The 26,900-nt window shown below is 36.5% G+C and overlaps 1 protein-coding gene across 1 annotated transcript; it reads left to right on the plus strand.

Annotated features, from left to right (window-relative positions):
- Positions 1-3,903: 3,903 nt before the first annotated feature.
- On the plus strand, positions 3,904-26,563 carry EPYC (epiphycan). The gene is made up of 6 exons (XM_063323939.1): positions 3,904-4,071; positions 18,544-18,697; positions 21,391-21,549; positions 23,069-23,271; positions 24,780-24,875; positions 26,393-26,563. The coding sequence occupies exons 1-6, from the start codon at positions 3,904-3,906 to the stop codon at positions 26,561-26,563; spliced, it is 951 nt and encodes a 316-aa protein (XP_063180009.1).
- Positions 26,564-26,900: the final 337 nt, after the last annotated feature.

A 26,900-nucleotide genomic window follows, 5' to 3' on the forward strand; every position in this document is an offset into this window, starting at 1 on the left:
TTTCTGGATAACAAGACCAGCAAAGAATATTGTAGTCTGACAGGAATACAGTAAACCACTAAAATCAAGATTAAGATCCAGAGACACAGTGGCTTGAAGTTCATCGGTCTTAAAAAAAGCAAACCTATGACCAAAAGATACAGGAGTAATGAGTAAACTGAGGCCAAAGCTACTGACCTGTAGAAAAAGCAACAGGACACAATAGCGTGGTGCTCCCACTGTACTTATTGCCCTGACTCTTCATGCAAGAAGCTGCTTTTACAATGGGAAGGGACGGTGAATACAGAAATTAGAAATATCTAATTTAATGATTCAAGGCCACTGTATTCATAGAAGCAAATCATGCTGAACCTTCCTTAGAAAGAAGTCTGACATCCAAGAGCAGTCATAGTACTGTAAGGCACTGCAAACCTGAATAGCACATGATACCTAGTGCCATCTGATATGTCCAACAATATCCTACCCTCTTACCTACCTGCTAAAAGTGCTGTTACTCTTCTACTCTTTGACCTATCTATCTGACAAACCCTTTCAAATATCTTGGATTCCCTAGGCTAGCCCTAGAAGTTTAATATTGGACATTCAAATTATTGAGAGTTGGCTTAAAATTCTTAACATGCTTTCAGTGCCTCATACAAATTTGGCCTTCTAGGATGGTCTTCTTACTGGAAAAAAATTGATGCAGAAATATAAAGCAAATGGAATCAGGTTTGCTTAGGACATTGGAATCTTCTACATGAATCATATTCCTCCATAGATAAGGAATGGGTTCTGCCTTTTCCGAACTGTTAATATAGGACACTGAGAGTATTAGGAGATATATTTTATTGAAGTGTTGGAGGAATGATGATAAAGGTCAAAGGAATGGTTGTATGTTGTACAAAATACTTGTAATATGAAAGTAAGTCCAGAATTAAGTAGGAACTGATAATAAAGAAAATACCCTCAATAAGTAAAAGAGATAGCTTGACTTCTGCTAACATCATAAAACCTTTTTCTGATGTAATAAAGTGCATGATACTACTGTGTATGCCTATCATTTGCAGCATATTATAGCAGTTCATATCTGCTATAATAGGAATATATTTTCCTTAATAGGAAGTGGTATTTTCCCTTCAGAAGGAAAACATTCTGGAAGGAGTAGATCCTATGAGTAATGCCTCATAAGTACTTACAGAAAAGTAGAGGAAGAAAAGTACCTCTAAATACATACCAGATAATACCTATAGCAGATGGAAATTCATTAAATGTTATCACAAAAAATGAGTCCCAAAATAGAAATGTTACCTATAGGAAAAAATATTCATATGTAATCCGTTTTGCTTAAGCTTTGATTCTGGATGTTGGAAAATATGCATTTCTAGATTATCAGGACACCCAAAAGATTGTTTCCAGAATGCAACTGAGAATATTATTGGTATATCAGTATATTGGTATGTTGGTAGGAAGAGTAAGAAATTTGAGGGGAAAGGGTAAAAAGCTGTGATGTGAAATGAGTGCCATTTGCTTACAACACACCTTTGTTCGACCTTGCTAAAATTTGATTCGGCAAAACCAAATATTAAGGTGTTTGAAGTTTGAGAAGCTCCCTGGGCTGAGGTCTCCAGTTGAGGGTAGAAGCTGTACCACCTCCCGCAGCCCCAGAATGCCACTGCCATTGGTCGGGGTCTAATACCACTGGCTCTTCATTCTGAGTAACTCCATCCCTTTTGAGAGATTGGAAGCTAAAGGTAAGTTTTGGTACTTCTCTTTTACAACAGTTAATTGGATTTTTAAGACTGGAAATATTTTTATTTTTTTTTTTTATTTTATTTTATCATGCATAATACTGATTCAAAGGCTGCAGATTGAGGAGGCTATTTATTTTTCCCTGGATATGTCTTAGTTCCTTCCTGTGAGAGGAATACATAATCTTCATCAAAATATTTGATCTTACAGCTACTGCAGATGCCAATATCATTACAGTGTGTTCCAATATATTACACATAAGGGGAGTACAGAGACATGCAAACTCTGCAAGTTAGCGTAGATACTGTAGTCATAGGTAAATATTTTTTTTTTTTCATAGAGATTATCATTACATTTGCTGGGTTTGTCTCTCTCTATATATAGACAAAATTAAATGCTTATCAAGCCCTATACCCTTTAAAAAACTTTTATTTCTAGTCGATGTGAAATGAAAACAATTTTGAATAATAACTATTTTTATTACTTAGATATTGCTTATTCAGAGGAAAATTTATACCAGATATGTTAGTATTACGTTTGGGGTTAATAGATAACATCTTATATAGTAGAATCATTTGGGATAAATGACATGCAAAGGAAAAGCAAGACCAAACCCAGTCCTGTCAAAAATAGGCAGCAGAAAATATAAAGATAGAAAAAAACCAAGCTCCAATATATTTCAGTTTATTTCAGAGAACGGTTGCATTTTTATTTTATTTTATTTCATTTCAATTTTTTGTAACGAAGCAGAATATCTTTGTTAATATTGGAAGCTAATACTGAAACGTGCAATTCAACTAAATCTTCTCAAAGACAAGCCCAAGTGACTCTAGCTTCTCCCAGCAGCAGCTGAAAAGTCTTTTTGAATAAAGCAAATGAGGGAAAAATGAATGCCTTGTGTTGCTGACCATCCCCAGAGGAATTTCATATCCTCATGCCTAAACCAGCTTCATAAAGACCTCTTTTCATGAAGCTAAAATTCAGCTTGTTGCTCAGCACACACATTCTAAAAAACGTCTCATGCATTTCTTATACTTAATATATATTTAAGTAGCTACAGTTAAAAAATAAAATATTTAAGTGTGTGTAGTATGGCATCATATCAGGAGTACAATTTATTAGACTTATGCACTGCTCATTACCGCTGTCTGTGCCTTTGGTGAAATTAGTGGGAACCGTAACTAAATCAAGGTGTAAGTAAAGAATGCTGAATAGAGCCTTGTGTCAGGCATCTGATATGATAATAGTGAATACATCATGTACACGGAATAAGGAATGCATAAGCACTACTATTGAAGCCTAGCATGAATTTCCTACCATTTTACTAAAATATGGAATTTTTAAATGGTTGATAATTTGATTTTACAACTCTGTTCTCCAGGGAGAACAGGTGACTGTACTATGCTGCCATTTCTTACTACTTTAAAAATGGTGTTGATTGAATAATGAAGGAATGCAGAGTATTGTCACAGGGCTATGGAGGACACAGACTACTTTTTATTTTGCTCCCCAGACCTTTGCAGAAGTGATGGTCCAAATGTGTCACACCATTCAACAAGTTAAAACTATATTCTGTCAAAAGAGCTACTGGGTGAATAGTGTTTTGATTATGCTTATCCAGAGACAACAAAGAAAGAAGTCCTAATGTTTTCTAATTTTATTTTGTTTTATTCTATTTTTTGTATGGTGGTGGAGAAAGACAAAGTTGCATTGTTGTACATTTCAAAAGATTATTCATTATGATAGACACATATAATATATTAATTTAACTTTTGGCTAGTTTCTCAGAAGTTCTTTTCTAATGGTGCAGTGTAAATAGGTGAAGTTAGATGAAAAGGAAAGAAGATGAATATATATATAACTTCCTTTCACCTTTTCAGGTACTTTCTCATTAAAGTCAGTTAATTTTTATATCAGTAAAACTCAATAGGTCTTTCCTAAATTATCTAAATGTTAGTATGGCCAAAGTAGTCTACATAAATTCTCAGATACAGGGACTCCTCATGAAGCAAAACAGAATAAACCATTGATCCATCATGAATGAGTTATCCATCCAAAGTATTGTTGCATACGTATAAGTACTGTATTTGTGAGATTAAATTTTTGTAGATTCCTTACAAATACCAGATTACCCACATTTTGTTCATTTTCTTCTCTTTCAGAACAGAAAACAGAATGCAGACCTTTGTAAATATTTTTCTGGGATTTTTTATCTTTGAGTCTGTTGGAGCTGCACCCATCTCTGATACCATAATTTATGATTCTGAGTTCTATGACATACCATTTGGAGAGTTGCCTCACCCATTTGTCTATGATGAAAACGAGCAGTCTGACCAACTAGAGGTAATCAGAACTTCATTTATTCTGTCTTTCCAAATTGCACAAATGCAGTGCCTACTGATGAGTTTTTGTTGGCTATGAAAACATTTATCAGACAAATCTGCTCATGTGGTTGCCATTGCCTTTGGTTGTTCAATAGTTTTCTGTGCTAATAACACACTGTAGTTCATTCACATTTTCCCTAATCTACAAATGTGGCCAAAATATTTCCTGTTTAATTTTTTTTGGTCATAATCTTTGAAAGCAGATGAAAGCTACCGTGCTTCCCTCAGCTCTCCTTGCATTGCCACAAAATCTGTTGGAGATTGCCCTTGTGATTTTCTGTCTGTATGAGGCATGAAGGTGGCTGAGATAGGACATTCAGCATTCCAAATTAAATGAGGTTGTAAAGTGCTGTTTCCCAAGTTTATTTCTTACAGTAATAGATATGTTCAATATGAGTATTTCAGGCTATAACTGCTAGTGGTTTCTATTTCTGTTAGGAAAGTGGGCAGAAGGAAGAAAAAAAGAAAAGTAAAGCACCTTCATTGAAAAATGGGAAAGTAAGAAAGGTTACTGAAGAAAAACTGTTGGAATTCTGTTATAGTATGAGATAGTAAGATGTGTTGCCTGTACAAGCAAGGGACTCAATTTGTTAACTAAAACGCCCCCTTCCCCTCCTACATTCCTGTATTTCTCTACATTACTGAAAGGCTACATTAATTTTAATCTCACTCTTCTGCTTAGAAATGGGCACAACTTCCCCGAGGGTGATATATACACTGTATGATTCAGGATTGAGTGAGATAAAAGTTGAGTGAAAAATACAACTTTTAAATAATAATATGGGGGATTTGCTGTTACACATAGTATTTTAGAACTTTTTCACATAACAGTACATAATTCATGAAAATGTGTTCCTTTGAGTGATTCATGATTGCAACAGGAGGGACAGAAAATAGTCTTTCATCAAGGTGAGATCAAAATTGGACAGCAACCTTGAAATCAAAGGAAAGAGACAATTTAGGAATAAATATATCCCAAAACTGAAGAACTGAACAGATGAAAATAATCTCAAAGCTTGCACTAAGATCAGAACCTTGCTGTTTGGGGGAAAGAAAGTATTTCAGCTAAGAAGGACTGAGAACTTTGCTCTAAAGAAATTAATTTGCCTTTGGCTTGCTTCCCTGTGCCATGCAGAATCAAAGCTCTTTAAATACTATGCGCTTGAGCTTTCTTCCCTGATAAACTCACCCCTACTTTTAGTCACCAGATACTTGTACTCTCTCTATTTCACATTGACTAATAAGTCACAGTTCTCATCTTTCTTTGCTTTTAAAATTGAAGCCTTTACCTGTCCTACAGAAGTGGCTTCCTTCCCAGAAATGGGAGAGGCTATTTTGTATGTGCCTCACAACAGAGATTTTCTCACTCAAACAATAGATTTCTTAGTAATGCATTGAAAGTTAGGTGGGACTCTCCTGTGCTGTGCTCTCTCTGTGAGGTTCTATGACACTGAAGCATGGGGAGCCCCTTTGCAAGTTTCTGAATGAAGGATAGAGACAAGGCAAGGCCCCAGTGTTTCTTTTCCAGCTGAAAGGAAATTCAGGATGATCAACAAGAAAAGACACAACAGGTCCTATCACAGGTTGCTTTCTTTTGGGTAGTATGGAATAGGCAGAGTCCGAAAAGTCTTTTCATTTTATCTTGTAAACTTCTTTCCAGAGCAGGATTTTCCTCCATTACTGATAGCCTTCTTAAAATTCATCAAGTGAAGGTCATCCATCATAGCAGTTGAAAGGAATGTTACTTTGCATATGGATGGACCTCCCTGTGAGAACCCTTTTTTCCTAGATGTTCAGCCAAAACCTTTTTTTTGCTTACATTCCTCTTACCATGTACCACCCGAAAGAAAACTAAGCATTCGCAATTCCCCTAAACCCAGGAGAAATCAGAGTGGCCAGTGATGTACAAATCACGCAGCTTTTATAGACATGCATGTCAGTCTTGCAAGTTATCTTTTAGATACTGAATATTATTGACGTCCCTCAAGTTTTAAACAGAATACACCAATGACTTCTTGATCGTGGTTATGACTTTCCTCCTTACAACTCTGTTATTGTAAAGATGTGAACTACACAAGTGCCTCTATGTGTAAACCCCGGTATTTATGCGAGGTCATAGGTTAGTTTTTATTATGCATAGCTTAAATGATGAGCAATACCACAGAGACCCAGATAAACAGCAGGCCTTCATTAGATCTGGCCTGTGTACAGTAACTCTTTAGGGCCTGATTTAAGGCCTTCATTTCCTTTTAGAAAATTCTGAATCCTGTCTTTAGACTTCTGAAATAGTGGAGAAAAAATGAAATAGCATTTTCTGTTGTTACTGTCTTCAATTTAAGATTTTAAAATTCAGTTATGTGCAAATACAAACCATTGTTTAACACATTTTTAGACTCATTGGAGAAATACAAACTTTTTCAAGGTTGTGTGTCCAACTGATTTTCAGCAGATCCGGGAGACTGACTGGTTCCAGGATTTCAGATGTGCCTGGTGTCTTGCTCCTGTTGATTTCAATTGGAATTGGGCACCTGTACATCTTAAGGAATTAAACTAAAGTGCCTACATCAGTATGTCCTTTGCAGAATATTACCCATTGGGTACTGTAATCACTCATTCAATGTGTAACCACCAAAACAGAGGAAAGACCTAGAGGTAATTAGTGAGGGATTCCTCCCATTCATTCTATCTGGCTAAAATTAGGCGTCGCATCCCCAGACATCCTCCAAGTATGAATAATTCTCTTAGGATATCTATGGTGGTGGGTTGAATTTGTCTGGCTGCCAGGTGCCCATCCAGCTGCCTTCTCACTCCCCCTCCTCAGAGAGACAGGGGGAGAAATTAAGATTAAAAACTTCTGAGTCGATATAAAGGCAGTTTAATGAAGAAAAGCAATGGTTATGCACAGAAGCAAAACAAAGCAAAAAGATTTATTCTCTACTTCCCATCAGCAGGTGATGTCCAAACAATTCCTGGGAAGTAAGGCTCCAGTACATGTGGCGTTGCTTCAGAAGACAAATGCCTTAATAACAAAGCCCACTCCCCCAACCTCTCCTCCTTTCTCATAGCTTTTATTGCTGAGCCTGATGCCATATGGTATAGAATATGCCTTTGCTCAGTTTGGGTCAGTTGTCTGAGCTATGTGCCATTCCAACCTCTTGCCCATCCCTAGGCTACCAGCCTTGGGATTGGGAGGGGGGTTGGAGATACAGCCCTGGTGCTGTGTGAGCACTGCTCAGCAGCAGCCAAAACACTGATGTGTTATCAACACCATTCTAACTACAGATAGAAAGTACAGCAGTAAGAGATCTGCTATAGGGAAAGTTAACTCCATCCCAGTCAGACCCACTACACCTATCTTCCTCAAATAACTTTAGAAGTGCCCTAGGCACCTGTCTCAGGCTTAGCACCAAAATTTCAGCTTAATAAAGTTAATCAAAGATGACTGTGTCCAAGTTCATGACTTCTTTTCTACTTCTTATTACTCTAGAAGTATTTTTCCTTGTGAACTATGTATGTTAAAAATGAAGTGTGTGTGTATATACACACACACTTCATTGGCTTGCAAAGATTTTTCTGAGAGCATTTTATCTAGATAACGGCTGTTGATATTTTTCCACTTGAAATCTGTCTATTTTTTTTCATAGATTTTAGACTAAATTTAAGGTTTGGAAAAGTTACTTAACAATGGAAATCAGAGGTTATATAACACTGCCTGCTAACATCAGCAGATCCATTCCATTTCTTGCATTCTTTTCATTGTGTTCAATATGCGTACACGGAAAACATTTTTTAATGCAAAGATTTTGCATGGGGAAAATACTTGTATCTGTGAATTACTTGGAAGAATTGTATTGAATTCTCATTCAAAGGTATGCATTGTCATGTATTAGACGGGTCAAATCTGAGCTATAAAATCTGCGGTTTCTGAGTTCCTAGATTGTGAGACATGGAAGACCTACCTAAAGCTTTGCATCCAAAGGCAAATTGTTACTGAAAAAAAATTAAGTAATATATCACTCAGAAATAAAATATGTACAGAGATGTTAGAGAGAACAGTATCAACTCTTTCACATATAATGGTAAAAAAAGGCAATGTAAAAGAAAAAACTTATCACAAAGGAAGAAATTCCAAGGTCCTAAAGGAGAAAGAGACTGCAAAGGAAGGTCACTGTAAGGTAGCATACAAGCATTGTGTTGGATTTATCTTCTGAAACTGACAGTTACAATAGTAAAAACATGAGCTGCTGTATTGCCCCTTTTCTTCACAGTAAGTTTCATTATTATTTTCAATGAATATTTATATCATGATAGGGTCCAGAGGTTCCAGTCAGAGGTCCAGAGGTTCCAGATTGTCCCAGCTGCTCTGCAAGCATGTACAAAGACAGATTTCCGTCTTTAAAACGGATACAATCAAGCCAGGCTATCAAAGGCATTCTTGTATAAGATTCTTGATGGTAAAACAGAAGATTCAGAGTTTTTCACTCTTTGAAACTAAAACTTTGTTTGGATACTGTGTGAGGAAAACAAATTGTGGGAAGAGATTTCTATGTACATAAGCTACTAGTGCCTAATAAAATCATCTTGCAAATTTTTTATTACAGTGCTTGTTAAACATAACCAGCCCATTTTCCTTCAGGTAGGAAAAGATATGTTAGAAAAATAAGAAGTGAAAATACAGGGGCATCATGAAAATATTTTCATGAATAAGATAGGCTATCAGCGAGGCTGGGAAGCAAGGGAGTTATCCTAGTGCTGCATCAACAGCAAAACAAGGGAGGTGAATACAAGTTGGTCTGGGTCTGCGTACACAGAAGAGGTGAGCTGGAAAGTACCATCCACAAAATAATCAGAAACAAGCACTGTGAAAGCCTAATATTTCATCCTGCATTAGCTTGTTGGTTTTGAATCAAGCTGAAAATAGGATATTCAGGTGCCACACAAAGCTCAGAACTTGAGTCACACACAGACATTCACTTATATTAATGTGTGCGTACACACAAAGCATCTATGCTGTTGTCATAACACACACGAAGATGGGTCTTACTTGTGCAAGAACTCCCACTTGCCATTCTGGAGAGCTGAGAGAGGCTTACATTGCTGTTTCTATCTTTGTAGCGAGTGTCTGATTAAATAGGTGGATATGCAATGACTTTTCAGAATGTCATATACAATTTTACAAAACATATGAATTGATACAAGTAATGTAGAAGTCAGATAACTACATAGTTGATCAGAGAATTAAATTTACCATTTGAAGATTTATGCCCAAATAGGAAATTTTCTGCTTTTTCAGAAAAGCTTTGGCTACAGCTCTTACATTCACTCGGCTGTTCATAACTGATCCCATATGCTTCTGTACAGATGTCTTCACAAAAGGTAAACATTTCTGTGGATTAAAGAGTAGTCATGGAATATCTGAGTGATGTTTCAATTATTTTGTCATATAGAAAAAGCAAATACCACAAGACAAAAAGGAAGGATTTGAAATAGCATGTTAATCCCTATATTCTTGTACAATCCCAGAAGATCTTGTCTCACCCACTTAGCTATATGAAATGTTATAAAGACTAAGTGTACTGGCTAAGACATTCTTAAGCACCAAAAACCAATACTGGGCATGCCATTAGTTACTACTACCTTAGCTGAACAGAGTAACTACATCTTTCCTCTTGATGCAGATTGGTTGAGGTTCTCTAAGGAGTTGTCCTGGTCTGAAAACACCTAAATTTGTCCACCCAGGGATCACTGCTTAAGAGTAACTATCACGATGTTGGAAATTCCTGTGAGAGAGGTGACAGCTGAAACTCTGTAGTGAGATTACATAGACCTTGCACAGTAGTCGCTTACTACCTTGATTTCCCTGGTCACTTCATTTTTTTCTCAGACTTAGTTTTGTGGCTTCTTCCAGGAAGAAGTAATATGCATCATCCCCACAGATGTGGAGTACAAAACAAGGATACAGATATTTTAGAAAATTATCCCAAATTCCTAAATTGTACCCATGGCTATATACTTTTTCTGAACACTGACAAGTTAAATAACATGTGCATTTCTATCCCATTTAGAAATCATTTAAGATAAGAATCATTTCAGAGCCAATCAAAACAGAACCCAGAGTGTGGTTTGGTACGCAACTCAGAGCGGCGAGTGTTGTGGTTCTGCTCTGAGTCTGTTTTGAGTCATTTCTATCTTTATTCCTGTTTAGTGTTTATCTAATGCGTGGGACATCAATAATCCTTTGAAAAAGCTCCCAGGTCTCAGATCCTTTCATACTAGGCTACATAATCATGTTTCCTTTGGCTTGTTCTCCTTCTCCTGCCATGAGTTTTGGCCCTTTGGATGTATTCTGGCTTTGTTTCAACATCGCATCCAAACTCTCCTCTGGACCCCATTTGCTGATCAGGATGTCTTCTGGAACAGAGGTTATTGGAGTGCCAGCCTCCTCAAGCTAGCAATTTATATCTCAGCTCTCTTGCTTTGGTAGTTTCAGAATCAGCACCTTTGTTTTCATCTGAACTGAAATGGTGCAAAACAGTTGTACAAATTTAGCAGATTAATTCTTTGAATTGCTTATATGCAGAAATGCCTCACTCCCTACACAAATAGCCTTAAGTGTGAGACAGATAGCTCAATAAAATCTTTGAAACATGCACAACTGTAAAACCCTAATGAAATCTGTGCCTGAATCCTTAGCTGCACAACATATATCAAGCAGCTGAGTTAGCTAAGTACAACTTCACTGAATTTCTTTCTCTAGATTCCTCAATGCAATCTAATATCTTGTTATATGCTTAAAGACGTGGTGGACTGTCCACCAGTATCAGCATAGCTGTAGTTTTCAGTGACTTGTGCTATTTTTTGTTTTGCTTTTTTTAAAGGAAAAATTAGTGTAGAAATGGTACTGCGGTAACTGTATATATTTCATAGCAGCACAGTCCCTATTGTGATATCACAGAAATCCAGCGATTGAAAATTTTCTTTGAATGCTATTTCTCAAGAATAATTTTGGCTCTGGCTTTCTTTACAGGAGATCTAAGCTTGAACAAGCTTCCAACTTCTGCTTTTCAGCTTTTACTCCCAACTTAGCTCTTACTAATAGAAGGCGAAATAGTAGCTGTGGATAAAATAGCTGCAGCTATTGATCCTGGCCATAGAGTTCAGACCACAAGTTGAAGAAAAAGTAGAAAGTACAAAAAACTTAATATGCAGGGGAAAAAAAGTTCTATTATTATTATTCCTTTTTTGATATTAGCGTTCCTTATTTTTAGAGTTGTGCAGCATTGCCTGTTGTTATGATGTAGAATGTCCCTCCCAGTGGCAGAAAATGCATCACACCCATGCTCCTGTCCCCATCACTTTCTTCTGTGCACCATATTAATGTCCTGGACCCGCCACTAAATGATTGATGTTACACTGACAGGACATTTCTATATAGCATAACAGTCCACACTGTGAAGACCAACCTAAACTATTAGAAACTTCTCTAGTTTGGAGATACAGCAGCTTGTGGGTGCTACGTCTGTATCACTGCAGATTACATGCATGTACTGGATGGGATCAAATCAGATTAAATGTCTTTGCACTATGCACTGTAGAAACGAGAGGAAGACTAGATCTGACAACAGACTTTGGGCTCGATGTCTGGTAAAAAAATATGTCTGCCTCTATACGGTTTTCTTTACAACCAAAGGAAGATGGACGGGCACTTCAGGAAGTTGTTTCGCAACATATGTGTGCTGATCCACCCTCAGGAAGTGATTCTTCTTCCACTGTCTGCACCAGGAGCGTAAGGAGACTAAGCTACTAAATAAGACCCTTAAATTTAGTGTCTGAAGTTAAGTAGAGTGAATCCTTTTTCTTCGTGTTTCTAACACTGTTTTGTTGCAGTTTGGATTCAAAGCAATCACGGTGCATTTAGAAAAAGCCAGGCTGGTGAAGTGGGCAAAAGCATGTTCAGCTCCAGCAGTGCCTGGTCTGCCTGGACTGCGTGAGGAAATGCTTGAGACCCTGAACCCTCCTTTACAGTGAGCTCTGGAAGTCCAACTGAGGCAGCCCCTTACCACAGGTCTGAGGGTTGACAAAGTTTATGGTAGATACTCTGTCATCTGAGTGATCTCCAACTTTGGCTACTTTGTATGTCTACTCTGTGGCTTGGATCAGCAGGAGCTCTTGTGGAAATATTCATTCAATAGCTGGGACTAGTTTTCAGTCCTTTTGTGCTTTATAATAGTGCAAAGGCAAAAGCCCTGTCCTCATTTCTAAAACTGGCATATTTCTCTTTGAAATTTTATGTCTTGCAAAACTTCAGCACTGTTCCAAAGAAAAGCATCTGCTGTAGGCTAACTTAGATATTACAGAGCCTTCAAAGCAGAATGTTAGAAACAAAATCTGTAATTTCAAATACAGAGCTGGAATGAGGCTTTGACTTCATTCGTACTCATGGAAATACAAATTAGCTATCTCCATTTATATGGACTTCCTTCATTCTTAGATAACAGAATTAGCAAGTTAAATCTCTGTAGCAATGCTGTGCAGCATAAATGTTTTTACTCAGATAAAATCAGACATGACATAGATACACTTGCTTTTGAGACAAGAAGCTTTAGGGTGTTCTGTGGTCAAGGTGCTAAAAAGATTACTTCTCTTTCCACCACGAATTATAAGAACCTCAGAGTCTACTTATATTTTCCAAGGCAGAAACCACAGACATTACTTTCTAGAGAACCAGGTTCCAACTCTAGAGCTCTGTAACTTAAATATTAAAGGTTAGTCTGACTGAAATATGAATGGAAATGCGTGTATGTGTATGCAAGACCCAGCAAAAACAAGCAAACAAACAAATTATAAGGCTTAAAGGGTTAAAAGAATGTCCTGCATTAAAAATGAAGGACACTGTACCTGACAGCACTACTTCCAGAACACTGTTCCCAGAAGCAGAACTGAGGAATGTGTTGTTTATGCCAAAATCAAAGGTCCTGCGCCCTGATAATGTTGCAGCACAGATGACGTCTTGGTGAAGACCCTTCATCGTACCACCAGCAGACAGGAAAGAAGGTTGTAGAATACAATATATACCATTCTTTTACATGTTAGCCATCAAGAAATCACATTCCCAATGAGGAAAAGCAGGCAATGGGCAGCAACCCGGCCTAAGGTTCTTGGATGCCGTAGGATCCAAGACTCTGAGGAAAAAGACTGACCCATAATAGACAGTGACTCTTGAAGGAGATAGAAACCTGTCCAAAGGTTATTTTTCAGTGTTCGTCAAGAAGAACCCCAGAGGCACTAAAAGGACTTAGTAGCTTCTGTCCCTCATTTTCTGTGTTGAATACAGGTGATCCTGGCCAGACCACTCGGGCACACACATTTAGGTGTGTGGGAGCATGTGGGTGTAAATAAGCAAGTAACTAAAATCTGAGAGAATGAATGTGAGTAGGTAAAATCAGTTCACTTCGAAATTTTGTAAACAAATATCACCTTCCACTTCCCCAAGATGCCCCTGAGTTTTATTACAGTAATTTCTCCATGCAACTTACTTAAGTAGCTCTTTAAAAGAAAATGACAATTTATCTGAGCTGCAGAATTTGCAGTCCAAGCAGATGTTGCATTAACATCCAATGGCTCACAGATCTATTTATTTTTAAGATAGAACAAGAGGAGAAAAGAAGACCTTAAATGCAAAATTCAAGTAGAAACAAGTATGAGCCACTTTTGGAAAAGAAAACAAACCAAAAACCTCTACCATAATTAGGCATTTTCTTGTAAGCCTTTGGTAATTTTAAAACAGCTGCGGGGGAGACTAACTCCTTTTGATGGGTCAGTGTGTGGTACAACTGTTCCTTCAAGTTTATAAGGCCTATTTTTAAGTTCTGAACTTTTGTATCTGTTTGTAAATATGGGGTTTTTTGCAATAAAAGAAGCACTGAAGCAGGATACACTTCAGACTCTCCTGTAGATTTGAATTATTATATGTGATATATCAACTTTGTTCCTAAAAGATGTAGACATAAAACAATAGACAAACCATCTGCCACTAGAATTACACCTCAGAGGTAAAAAGTGGCAACTGGTGTCTTCCAGCCTTGCTCTTTACCTCTTTAAATCTATTTATTTTCTATATTTTATTATTTTGCATTGATTATGTGGGTTCATAATCCTCGTGTAGGTTACTCTTATCTACATTTCTATTCTGTTCCACCCCTACTGACTCCTAGCCCACAGATACTCTTTCAACATATTTTATTTTCACATCCCAGCCTCCTGAGCCATTTCTAATCTTAAAAACCTTTTCATTTTTCTCACCTGCTTTTCAGCCAATGGTGAGAGATAGATACCTAAAAAGCCCATCCAAAAATAAGCATCTGTGGTCAGTGTGTGAGACTGCTTTTCAGGTTTTGTCTCATTTTCTGCTGACTGTGAAAGTATGTAGTGTAGACTAGATGCCTAGCCTATGGATGACTAAAGTTACAAGTCTTTTCCCAGTTGTATTCTATCACTCATTGATATGTTCAGATTTCTGTGCTCTTGACTTTTGTAACTTCCTGGTCTGAAATTACCTCTAAATTGGCCATCCACATTAAGCAATTTCATTTGTAAATGTAGTTACATTGGATAAATATGGGGGGGTGTGGGGGGGAAATGCAATCTTAGGAAAGATATTATTCTGCTTACGGCATGTTCTGTGGCTAATATTCTGCACTGGTACTCTCTAAATCTCTTCATTGATTCCAAAGACAGAGTAGGGTAACTATTAACCACATAGTTTGATGGCTAAAGGTAGGTGATGTGATTCCCTTTCAGTGTTTTCTTATGCCATGTGTTATATCTGGCTTGGAAGGCTGATTATGATTCAAAGACTTGCAACTATTGGCAAAGAGAAATGTGCTTTATTTATTTCTCTAAAATATTCTTCCTGCTTTGTGATTTTTCATAAAGTATCTTACTTAGGGTAGCAAAGGAAACATAAACCCACCCCCACTCCCAAACCCCTAAAAAACCTATGTAGAATAATACCATTAAGTGAAGTAGAGTCATTTCTGTTTCAATTTTTTAGTAAAGTGTGTGTTGCCAAAAATAAACAAACATCTGGAAGACAACGGTCCATTCTGTACAGTATATATAGTCCAAGTAACATCTTAGTTTTGTTACAATCTTGCGTGATTTATCAAATATGTAGAAGATAGAAAGCTGCATGGATCAGATGACTGATAATGGAAAACAGATTTTTACCTTTAAGTTACTGGTTCAAGTCCAACCTACACACAGCAAGCAAATACTGCTCATGCTCCAGGTCTGGTATGTATTACACACATATCAGTGAACTCCTACTCTGATACCAGTGTAAAAATGGCAACATCATTAAATTCACTGTAATAACTGGCATTTTTTATGACAGTCACAACTGCTACAGGAGACTGAATAGATAATACTAACTCACTGCTGGGAGCAGTTTCTCTAGAACCCAGATTTAGCACATTGGCAAGGAAACTACAGGGAGGTTTTCAACTGCACATTTCCAAAACTAGATAACGTCCTCTAATAAAAAAGACATAACAGTCTAAGAACAGAATTACTAGGACTGAATACCTCTGCTTTGGTACCCAACAGCTACAGTGATTAATCAACTAAGAACACCTGAGGAAGCATAAAGCAAACCACAAATTCCAAGCTAGTAAGTTACATAAAGTGTGTCGTCAAATATTCAGAGAAGTGGCAGTCAGTGTAGATGACCCAAACACCATGACAAGTGAAAGGAACATTATCTTAGATCTGAAGCCTATTTACAAACTGTATCTTGAAAATGCTCTTCTCCAGAATATTATTTTCAGTAGGACTGCCACAAAAAATGCATACAAAGCCATTAATAGGTCTCAAAACATCTGGATTTTGTTCTGAAGTTCAGGACAGGGACTCTTATCTGATTTTCACAAAACTGGTGAAGTAGTAAACTGCATGTGCAAGCACTTTAGTGCAGTACTACCCTGGGTCAATAAAAGTCTGGAATGTATCTCTCCCTCTAGGCTTCCTCCATTCAGAGAACATCTGTCCCATTTCCTTTGTTCCCAAAGTCTTCTTTTGATTTGTCCCCAAGTCCATTCCTGGTTAAGCTGTTTTACTGTCAGTGCTGCAGATGAGAACATTGTGTATTGGTCTGCACAAAGCAACAAGGTACATCCTTACTCTTACTTACACCAACAGGTTACTCCATCACAGTTCAGCTGAAGTTCATTTTGCTCACTTGATCACCACGCATTTTGCAAAGTTATGATCCTAGTAACTGTATCGGGGCATTTTTATCCATAAGCTCTACTTAGTAATAGTATCTACGGCTTACTGAAATACAACTAAAGAATATACAGAGAACCTGAAGTGTACTCAGTCAAAAACTCAGTCTGTGAGGTTCAGAGTGCTTCCTGGTTGTTCATTGCTTCCATATTCTCTGTCTTAAGTGAAACTAATTGATGCAAAATATTTGAACCTATGACCACTATATAACTTAAGCCAAATTATTTCTGTGCAAAAAGTAAATTTTAGGTGATTATTTAGATGTTCTCAGGAGGTCTAGGATCATAATGTTTAATACTGCCTATGTTATATAGCTACACTGCAAAATCCGGAGAGACTATCTTCCAAAATTTTTGTTATATATATGTATACATATATGAACGTATATAGGTTTTTCACATAAATATATTTAAAATCTATCCTATCTAGGGTTAGTAAAACAAAAATAACTCTACTTGCTGAATGTTATATAGTTAAGCTATGAGATTCAAATGGGGATCACAATACAGCAAAAGCTTTGTTCGTGCTTGGGACCCAGATCTCAAGTGTGTTAGTTCCTTTAACTTGTATAGTCTACTTAGAAAGCCTAATTTAAAAAATACTAACCTCCTGTCCAGTCTGGATGCAATCTACTTTTACCTGTCTTTTACAACTAGAATTTATGAGCTCTGGTGTGAGTGATTTCAACAATCGGTTCTCCACAGGGACAGAACAGTCAGCAGTAGAGGGGGGCTCATCACAAAAATGTGAGCGGTTTGACTAGGTGAAAACTCAGGATTCAATAGTTTTATGGTGGTGTAGTGCTAGAAGGCTGAAACGAATGGGGGAAAATCTTTACTAAAGCATAATTTTAGGCTTCTGCGCCTTCACTCTTGGGATAAAGACATTGTTACAAAATTCCTACTTTTGACCGTGCCTTAGATATAGGCTAAGGAGCGTTAAATGTAGCACAGGCATGCAGCACCCACAGAAGTGGATGTATTATCTAAATCTTAAACAGTACTTCAGATCTGCAAAGTCCTATAAGTACAGTAGTTAATTGTTGTGGATTTAAAAAAAAAGAAGTGCATTTTCGAAGGAGGCCCTGGGATGGTCAAACAATGATATCACACATGGGGAAATCAAGACACAGTGGTAAAGTAACTTGCAAAGGTCACACAACTAGAGTGGATTCTCAGTGTCTGGTGATTACAGTAAACCACTCTGTCTCTCTGCAAATGTAGGCCCCTCTCCAACAAGCCTGGCAAGTCTGCAATACTCTGTTTATGAGGGATGATATGGTGCAAGTAAATTGCTACATCTTCATTTTTATCCTGAAGTTGCCATATAGCAAAATCAACTGAATGCATCTTTAGATTACAGTTAACACAAGAAAATTCACTGGTTTGACTAATTATGTTGAGTGGAGAGGAAAAAATAAGGTTTCTTGTTCCATGAAAGGAACTCCCAAATTTTATAGGATTTTTCTAAATCAATATTTTATCTAACTTTTTTTTTATTAATATCCTTAATTTTTTGTACTACATAGTGCGGCCACTGATCAATAAAGCTAACCAGAGTCTTCTGTTACTCAGATTCAGAAAAAAAATTGACAAAAACACTGCCAACGTATTTGCAAGTAGTATGTGAACTTAGACTTCAGAATTCTTAGATAATAAGATTGATAATAAGTATGTTAATATTTTTAAAACAGAGCCTGAACAGCTAGCTTGGATTTGGATTTATGCTGGTAAAATTTACAATTTTATGGTCAAATGTCTTGCATCTTTTTCATATTTCACAGCAAATTTTCCTTTGTCACGAAGAATATATCAGTTTTTATCACAAATCTCACTTCAAATAAATGTGGAAAAATGCATTTTGTTGTTACATGTTCTTGCTAATGAAGCATATGCAGTGTGCATGCATGTGTGCATACAAAAAAAACATTTAAAACACCAAGATGAAAAGTGAATGAGCATGTTGGAGTTTCATAACTTGTTTACACATCATCAGAATTCATTATAGCTGCCAAATAAAATGCAGCTCAACCACTAAACCTCAGAACATATATGACCTCTAGTGGGAGAATATGAATAAATGGAAGAGAAACAGCTGTCAGTGGAAGTAAACAGTAACATTTCCTGTTTCCTCTTAATTTCCCTAGACAGAGATTGGGACAGCACTACCTGCTATAATTCAAGAGAGTTATTCTTCTGCACCATTGACAGAAGAACCCGATGAGGAAGCATCAACTCCAAAATTAATTGATGGATCTTCAGCACAAGGGTCTGGGGTTCTTGGACCTCAAACTCAAGATGGTTAGTAGGAAAGAGCAATGAGTTTCACGTGTGTAGCTTTGCTTTGAGTAAGCCCACTTTGCTTGTTTATGAATGTCTGCCTCTCTTACTGTAGAGGAGGTGCATAATTCCTGTACCTCTCTTACTGTAGAGATGTATAACATGCCTATCTTGAATGCTCTGAAGTCAGATAGGTGCCTAGTCAAAATTTTTCCGCACTATTTCACTATGAAAATGACTGATCACCAATGAAGATTTTTTTTCAAATAAAATGTTATTAACACTTAAACACAATTTAAAAATTTGCAAATGGTTGGCAAATGCTACCAGTACTTTTTTATTGACTTAGATTTCAATATCATTGCCAACTATCTTTATTTTATAATGCTTTGTTATATGATTTTTATAAATATGTTCATTCAAAATATAATTAAAATACTGAATAATTTTGGACCATGAAAACTAGAAAATATGAAACTTCAGGAAAGGAACTACTTAGAAATTTTGGGTGAAGCTGATTTGTCTTCGAACAAGCTATAGTGAGCTAAGAACTTTCTACATCTCACCAGGGAATCAAAATTCTAAGACATAATCTGTCTCTCTCCCATGCAAACATTCTGATGCTAATAATTGGCGTTTGTTAGCAGCTACTCTAAACTCTTGTAGCTGAAGATCACTAGAGTTATCCACTGCTGCGATGGGTCTTTTTGTTGTGTGGCTATCAACATACAACAACAGGAAAAGCCTACTTTTTACTATGCCTAACACTGTAACTGAGCGCCATAGAAGAAAATGAAATGGGAAGGAAAAAAAAAAAAAAAAAAGAGTTCATGCTTCCAAAACTGTGTGTTCTGTGAAGAGAAATTAATCATCCCTAGTCTTGTTTTTATACATATTACTAGTGAACCTTGACCAGGCAAAAAAGATACACTGATGTCAAAACAAATAAAAATGGAAATGAGAATTTCCCAGAAGAGTTCTGAAAAAACCCACACAATTTCCTTCAATTTTGAAAGCTGCAGGATGCTACTAAACATTTCACGTAAATATTACATATTAGGAATTCTGTATCTGTCAACATTTTTGAGCACTGAGTGCAAATCAACTAGTGCATCAACTGAAGATATTCATGGGAGGCTCAAGACTGTAACATATCAAATCAGACTTTTTTGTGTCTTTATTCTTTTTTTCAGTAACATAGTTTCCTGTCAGATATTGTTGCTGTTCTTGGCTTGATACTGGATAGAAGACTACAAGGCTGAGGAACATCAAGCCAAGTTCATTTTTCTTGTTGATATCTTTTTGAATCCTTCCCATACCTCTGTCATTTTTCAGTCTACACCAGCCATGGGTGACAAATACCACTCCTCCAAGATCAAAAATAGGGCAGAAGGGGAAACTCTCTTCCTGTACAATGTCGCAATATTTTGAAAAATTGTCAGCCATCCTGAACTCTACATTCATTTAGGTTTGTATTTGCTGGAATGGTTCAAGGTGTGACCATTTATTTTTTCCTGCTGTCAGGCTTGCTCCCTGTAGCTAATTTAAGCTGTCCTGTGAAGGAAGTTAGGGAAAGTATAAAAAGAGTTCCATTTCTGCAGAAATGTTATTCCTGGATGTCCAAGTAGAGATTCTCAAATAAAAGAGTCTTGCCTGAAAAGACACACGTATATAGCCCAGTCTTCAGTTAGTTACTGCTGCCTGTTGGTAATTGACACATATTACGAAGGCAAATCTTCCACGTAGCCACAACTGATCTGGAGAAGAAACTCATCTGCAAGAAAAATATTTTCATACTCATTAACTATTTTATAAAGTAACCAGAACAATGAACCATCTGCTACAAGGAGGAAGAAAACACGAAACAGAAAAGGATTTCTCTGGGATTAAAAGCTGAGAAAAAAATATGCTGATTTATACCGGTAACCAAAGAAAAGATGTATCAAAAATTCAACACACATAGCAAGTAGCAACTTTTCCTACTGAAAATGACATTCAGACAAATCAGGTAGTGTCACAGTTCTCGCTAAATTTGAAAACAGTAGCATCCAAAGAAACTTCTGAATTTACGGTATTCATGCAGTTTTATGACTGAGAAGAATGGCTTAAGTTTTCATTTTCATGAACTTCTGGTGGTAACCAAATTTTTTGTTAACATGGTCTCCAAGTTACCTTAACTCAGACTGACAGAGAAACTTTTCATGATGCTGAATTTCTGAATCAGAAAACATAATTAAACCACATGTAAGGAAATTGAGGTTCTTCTCCATACCTCTGTAGGAAAATATTAATCTCTTTACAAATTATTCAGAATTGCTACTTATAGAATTAAACTTGGGAAATCTTAACGAGTTTCAGTCATCAACTCTTATTTCTCCATCTAGACGGAAGTGCACACTTGCCAGTTTAGGGGGAAATTGATCTTTGGTTGGCTGCTGTCACCTAGTATTCTATTGTTATAGTCTGAGAAATGCTGTATCAGAACAAGTTAAATGACCTTCTAATAGGCATAGGCAGAAAAAAAATAGTTTTAAGCAAAATTTAATCACTTTCTTGTTGCAATTATATGATGTAGTGATCAAAACAGGATGGGAGTGAACTTTAACATCAGCAAAATCTTATCATTATGTGCTTAGGCGAGCATTTCATTGTAGTAATTACAATTTTTGTACATTTTTTGTTAACAAACTGTTTTCTTTTAATTTCTTTTATAGGCCTTCCCACCTGCCTTTTGTGTACGTGTCTCGGGACCACTGTCTACTGTGACGATCATGAGCTTGATGCTATTCCACCATTGCCTAAGAAAACCACATATTTCTACTCACGCTACAACAGAATCAGGAAGATTAACAGAAATGACTTTGCTAACTTAAGTATGGATAGAAGTATTGTTGCAATTAGCTTTAATTTCTATAATTTCTGACTCATACTAATTTAAGACATAGCAATTCACTTTATGTAATGTTTGATGACGGTAGGATTATACACATAATTGCACGTATGGAAAAGTGGTTTGCTGCTTTTGAATGTAAATACAGATTCTCTGTTAAATTTTCGAATCTGAAATAACAATGTTCATATATCTTTTTGCTGTTACTTGTAACCATCTTTGAAAAGGTAGAAAAAAACCCCAAACCTCATGGAACATTTGTAGCATATTGGAAAGTACTGTTTTCCTAGACAAAACAAGTTCTCAGGTTGACATACTTTCAAATATTTGCAAAGTATATGTGTGAAAGGAATTTTACCTTTACGTTTTACCTTTAAAGTATATGTTCGTTGCTTTACTCCAGAATTATCTAGGAAAACCTTCAGTAAATGAAAACTGCTAATCCAAAACCATTTGTAGCCTCAACCTGGCCAAAATTAGTGGTTTAGGGAGCTTATATTTTCACATTTCCTACTTGAGATTCTTCAAGATACCTAATTTTTCAGGAAGTATTAAGCCTACCCTGTTTAGGGATGGGAACTGCTATACACTCACCAGCCTGCATATCAAGACAAATTCTTTGGGTTTTGTTTTGGACCTAACTCTGCGTAAATAGTGCTTATTGAGTTTATGAGGAGAAGTGTGGAATCAGTGCCAAAAGAGGTTACTGCAATAATTCAGGGGAATGCAAAGATCCATTTATGAAAGAAAACTGTAAGGGTTTGGCTTGCACAAACCAAGATGAAGGTTGGGAAGGAATACAATTAGTATGTAAAAAACACAAGGGAAATAAATACTAAGAAGAGAGAAAATTCATTTAGGCCAAAATAAAATAAAATAAAATAAAATAAATAAAATAACAATGAATAACATTCTGGGTGGAAAATAGAAGTAAGCTACAGAAAAATACATTTAAAATTAATGCATATTAATGCACTGATATTTAGGCATTGCTCTCTTTTGCAATAAACAAGTTTAATTTTCTTTATTTGATTGGAAAAAAATGTTTGAGTGTATTTTATAAAAAAGACAATATATCAAATTTCTTACATATAGGAAAATGTTGGAAATAAAGAAATGTGGAACAAGGTGGTAGAGAATATGTTTACTTCCCTTTAAATGTTATTTTTCCAAAAGTTAACCATTTAACAGATTCCCAGAACATACATACATTTTAAAAATATTAACTTCAAAATCTTTCACTGGAAGATGTATGAAGAATGACACAGACAATTCTAAACAGAATGAGAAGGAAATGTTGGTCCCCTTCCTTAGGAGAATTGTTCAAATACAGGTTATTGCATTATATACAGAGAGAGAGAGAGATGCCACATAGTGGGTCAGGAATAGACCCGATTCAAGACATTTCACCTGTAATTTTAATAACCTATTTGCCTTTTTCTTTTTTAAAACTTTCAGGAAATACTTTCTTATATGCTTGTTGTATCTTATTTCTCTGACAGACAATTTGAAGAGGATTGATTTGACAGCAAACTTTATATCAGAGATCCATGAAGATGCTTTCCGGAGATTGCCCCAACTTGAGGAGCTGGTGCTCCGTGACAATAGGATAAGGCAACTCCCTGAGTTACCACCTACCTTAACATTCATTGATGTTAGTAAGAACAGGCTTGGTCGCAAAGGAATACGTAACGAGGCATTTAAAGTGAGTCTGGGTTTGATGGGAAAATCTTTACTTCCTCTCTCCAAAGGATGTGGTCAGAGGAGCAGCCTAAATGTCCATCTACAGTACTAAAAATATTAAGATTATAGGCACCATGACTGTCCTGGCTGCTGGGTAATCTATAAAGATGGAGCAAGATGTATAAGCACTATCAGCTGGACATGAGAACCCTTTTTATTCTTCTTTACAAAGATCCACACAAGACATGCGATGGCACACTATGTTTGTATCTATGCACCAACCACCCACATGACTAGCAAGACTCCAGAAATCTGCGTGATGTTCCCTTACAAGTAGTCAAGAGGGAAGGGCAAAACTGTGGATGCTGCTACTTCAAACTTGCTCTGCTGTGTATCTACATGGGAACTTGCTAGAGTATTCATTAAATGTATATATTTCCTTTCCACCTTGAAAAGCGGGAAAGTTGGAACCTCTGAGTGATCGTCCTTCCTCAAGAATTTTGGTGGATAGGAGCATCTATGTACTGCTCTTAATTGCATGTGAAATCTGAAGTCATTATAGAATATAGGCTAGATTTATATGTTAGACCTAGCTCACATGCACTCTTCAATTGCATCTAAGAAGGAAATTGTAACCAGTCACCTCTGAATTCCTCCTTTGGAAGATAGGTTCTTAATGAAGCAACAAACAACAGTTACTGAACCAGATATTTTCTGCTAGACCAACATAAGGCAGGTGCTGGGAATAGGAATGATGGGCAAAAATCAGTCCCCCCAGTTGAGACTCTGGCCTAGCACCCTTCTGTTCTGCACTCACCTGATTTTAGCCACAAGAAGGAGTCTCAGCGTTTATCTTCCATGTTTACCAAGAACCTTCACCCAGATAATATCAGTTCTGTCAGTAAGGACACTGCACTCAAGGTACAATAGTAACATGTGTCTAAAAAGGGGGCAAAATGATAGTATTCTATGAGCCTTATTTATGTAGCCAAGTTTATATCTAACTATTGTTATAAATACCAGATGAAGCTGCTTCTTCCACTAAATCAAGGGAGAAAATGATTGAGCTTTTCAAATGGAATGATAAATTTATTTTTAGGTCAGGCATTTCTTATGCAGTCAGAATTTGCTTCAACACCAATACATTTCTGCAAAATTGAGTAAGCTTGTCACAAAAGCAAGAAAACAGACAGAATAGGAAGCCTTTCTGCATAATGACTGGGAGAGGCAGTATTTTCAGTTTAGAACAGTATGAAATTACATCTCTAATTATTAAGTCTCTAGGCATTTCAAAATTTTTTTTTCCTTCATTTTAATCCAAACACCTAATTTTTAACAACAACACTTGTGCCTGTGCAAACGAAGGTTCATGCCTGTCTTTGAATTTCTGATGTTTTCAACCATATCATGCTGAAATAAAATGCGTTCGTATCCAGCGGTTCTCATTGCAGTGATAAATTTCAAAGTTACTTGCTAGACATTTTCAAAAATGTGTATAATTTTCTCGTGAATTTTTCCTTCATCCTCTAGGATCTGCATGAACTGCAGCATCTTTACATCACTGACAATAACTTGGATCACATTCCATTGCCGCTCCCTGAAAGCCTGCAAGCTCTTCATCTTCAGGTAGGCTACAAAAGTATCATGTTCAAATAGTAAGTAAAACTGGAAAGTGTAACTATTGTCTTGCTTTGTTTCTTCTCTTTATCCAAAAGTGTACTTCACTAAACAAAATATTGGAAACATACAATTAATCAGTGAATGCAGTATTTGAAAGAAGTAAAATTTAGCTCAGCTAAGCTTTAATTATTAGAATTTGTCATACCGTATTATTTCAAGCATAAAATCCTAGGTTTATTGTTAGTACGGATTAAAGTTAGTTTCACAGCCGTCAAGAGCAACAGTAGTCTAAGAGACTTCAAAGACAGAAACCCCTCACACTGCTCGTACAAATCTTCCAATAGGAATACTTTTAGATACCCACAGAAAGTTGCTATATCCGGCGTATTTCATTGTCTTAATAAAGGTCATTCCCAACTGCAAACAGTTTTTCAGCCAAACTTTTCCATTTCACTATTTTGGAACATCCCATCCACAATCTTTCTGTAATATTTTTTTTGGTGTTTGCTTTTACCTAAACTATTGTTTCTGCATTCTTCTTTTTAACCTTTTCCATCTCTGCTTCTTTCCCTTTACTGCCTCTTGTACCAATGCCCAGTTTTGATGAATAGAAGATGTTTTTATGTATTACATAATGCAGCAAAAAACCTTTGAATAAATAGCCTGATGGACCATACATAATCTGACCTCTATCTATCAATAAATAAATCTATATAAATACTCTGCTTGCTAGACGATTATTTTTTTCACCTGCCCATGCCTGTAAATTAAATATTCAGTGCTATGTGCTACAGACCAAATCTAGTCAGCTGGATTTTTTCCACACCAACTTCTGACTACCAAAGGAATGGAGAAGGGAAGAATTTTCAGACAGCCCTCATTTTAGCAGATGAGCTTTTTAGTCTCAATTTCCAGACAATATTGTATTCTAGCAATTCATTGTTGAAAATGGTTCATTTCAAGAACAAAAGCTCAGTGAAGATAAGGAATATAAGAGGAATTTAAATTAAAGGAATGAAACCTAAAGCATTAAATTTTCCCTGTATATATACAGATGTGGGCTAAGCTAATGTGAGAGGGCCTGGGGGAAAGAAATTTGTCACAGATCATATTGCAGATTTGTGCCTTTGCAGGTTGAGGCATATCAAGCTGTCAGGATGATAATTACGGTTCTATGATTTTTGGACTGGCCTATGCTGGTTCCAGTTTGGGTTAATAAGGCTCTATACTTGTGGATATGGAAATTAAAAATGCTCTGTACTTCTACCAGGCCCCTCCTGCAAAGCCCGTCTCTGCTACATGATCTGAGTTACTCAGTTCTGAAGCTTTGTACTGGCCAAGAAATTTTCCCACTGCTTGGGAGATTTCTCTGTTGATGACTTTCAGCTACAATCTGGTCCCCTGGGTTCAAATAAGTATCTCTCCAGGCACTAAAAATACATCCATAAATTGTTCTTTTTCCTTCAAAGAGTAAAACATTGCTTTCAAGCAACTATTCTGATATCTTTTTTTTTTTTTTTTAGAACAACAACATTCAAGAGATGCACGAAGACACTTTCTGCAAAATGAAAGATTTTACTTATGTACGTAGGGCTCTTGAAGACATCAGACTGGATGGTAATCCCATCAACCTGAGCAAAACACCTTATGCATACATGTGTCTACCCCGTTTGCCTGTTGGTAACCTCATCTAAGCTTTGACAGAAGACAATACTGTCATACACTATAAGAATATTTAAAGACAAATTATTAACTCACTGCTACACTAAGCAAGATGCATTTTTTCAAATCTCAGTAGTTTGGGAAATATTTTTATTAATAATGAAATTGATTACTGCGATACAAAGAATAGTATAAAATGCTAAAACTCCATTATCTGCACCTGACTGTAAGCTGTATAGCAACAGCAAGAACAATATTTTACTACAAAAACTGTACTGAAGGCAATAAAAGATCAATGTAAATGCAAAATTTTATGCTGAATTATTCAGAACTAATGTATGAATTCTAAAGTTAAATAATTTTATACGT

This window comes from Chroicocephalus ridibundus, chromosome 1, assembly GCF_963924245.1.
Source record: "Chroicocephalus ridibundus chromosome 1, bChrRid1.1, whole genome shotgun sequence".
Classification (NCBI taxonomy): Eukaryota; Metazoa; Chordata; class Aves; order Charadriiformes; family Laridae; genus Chroicocephalus; species Chroicocephalus ridibundus.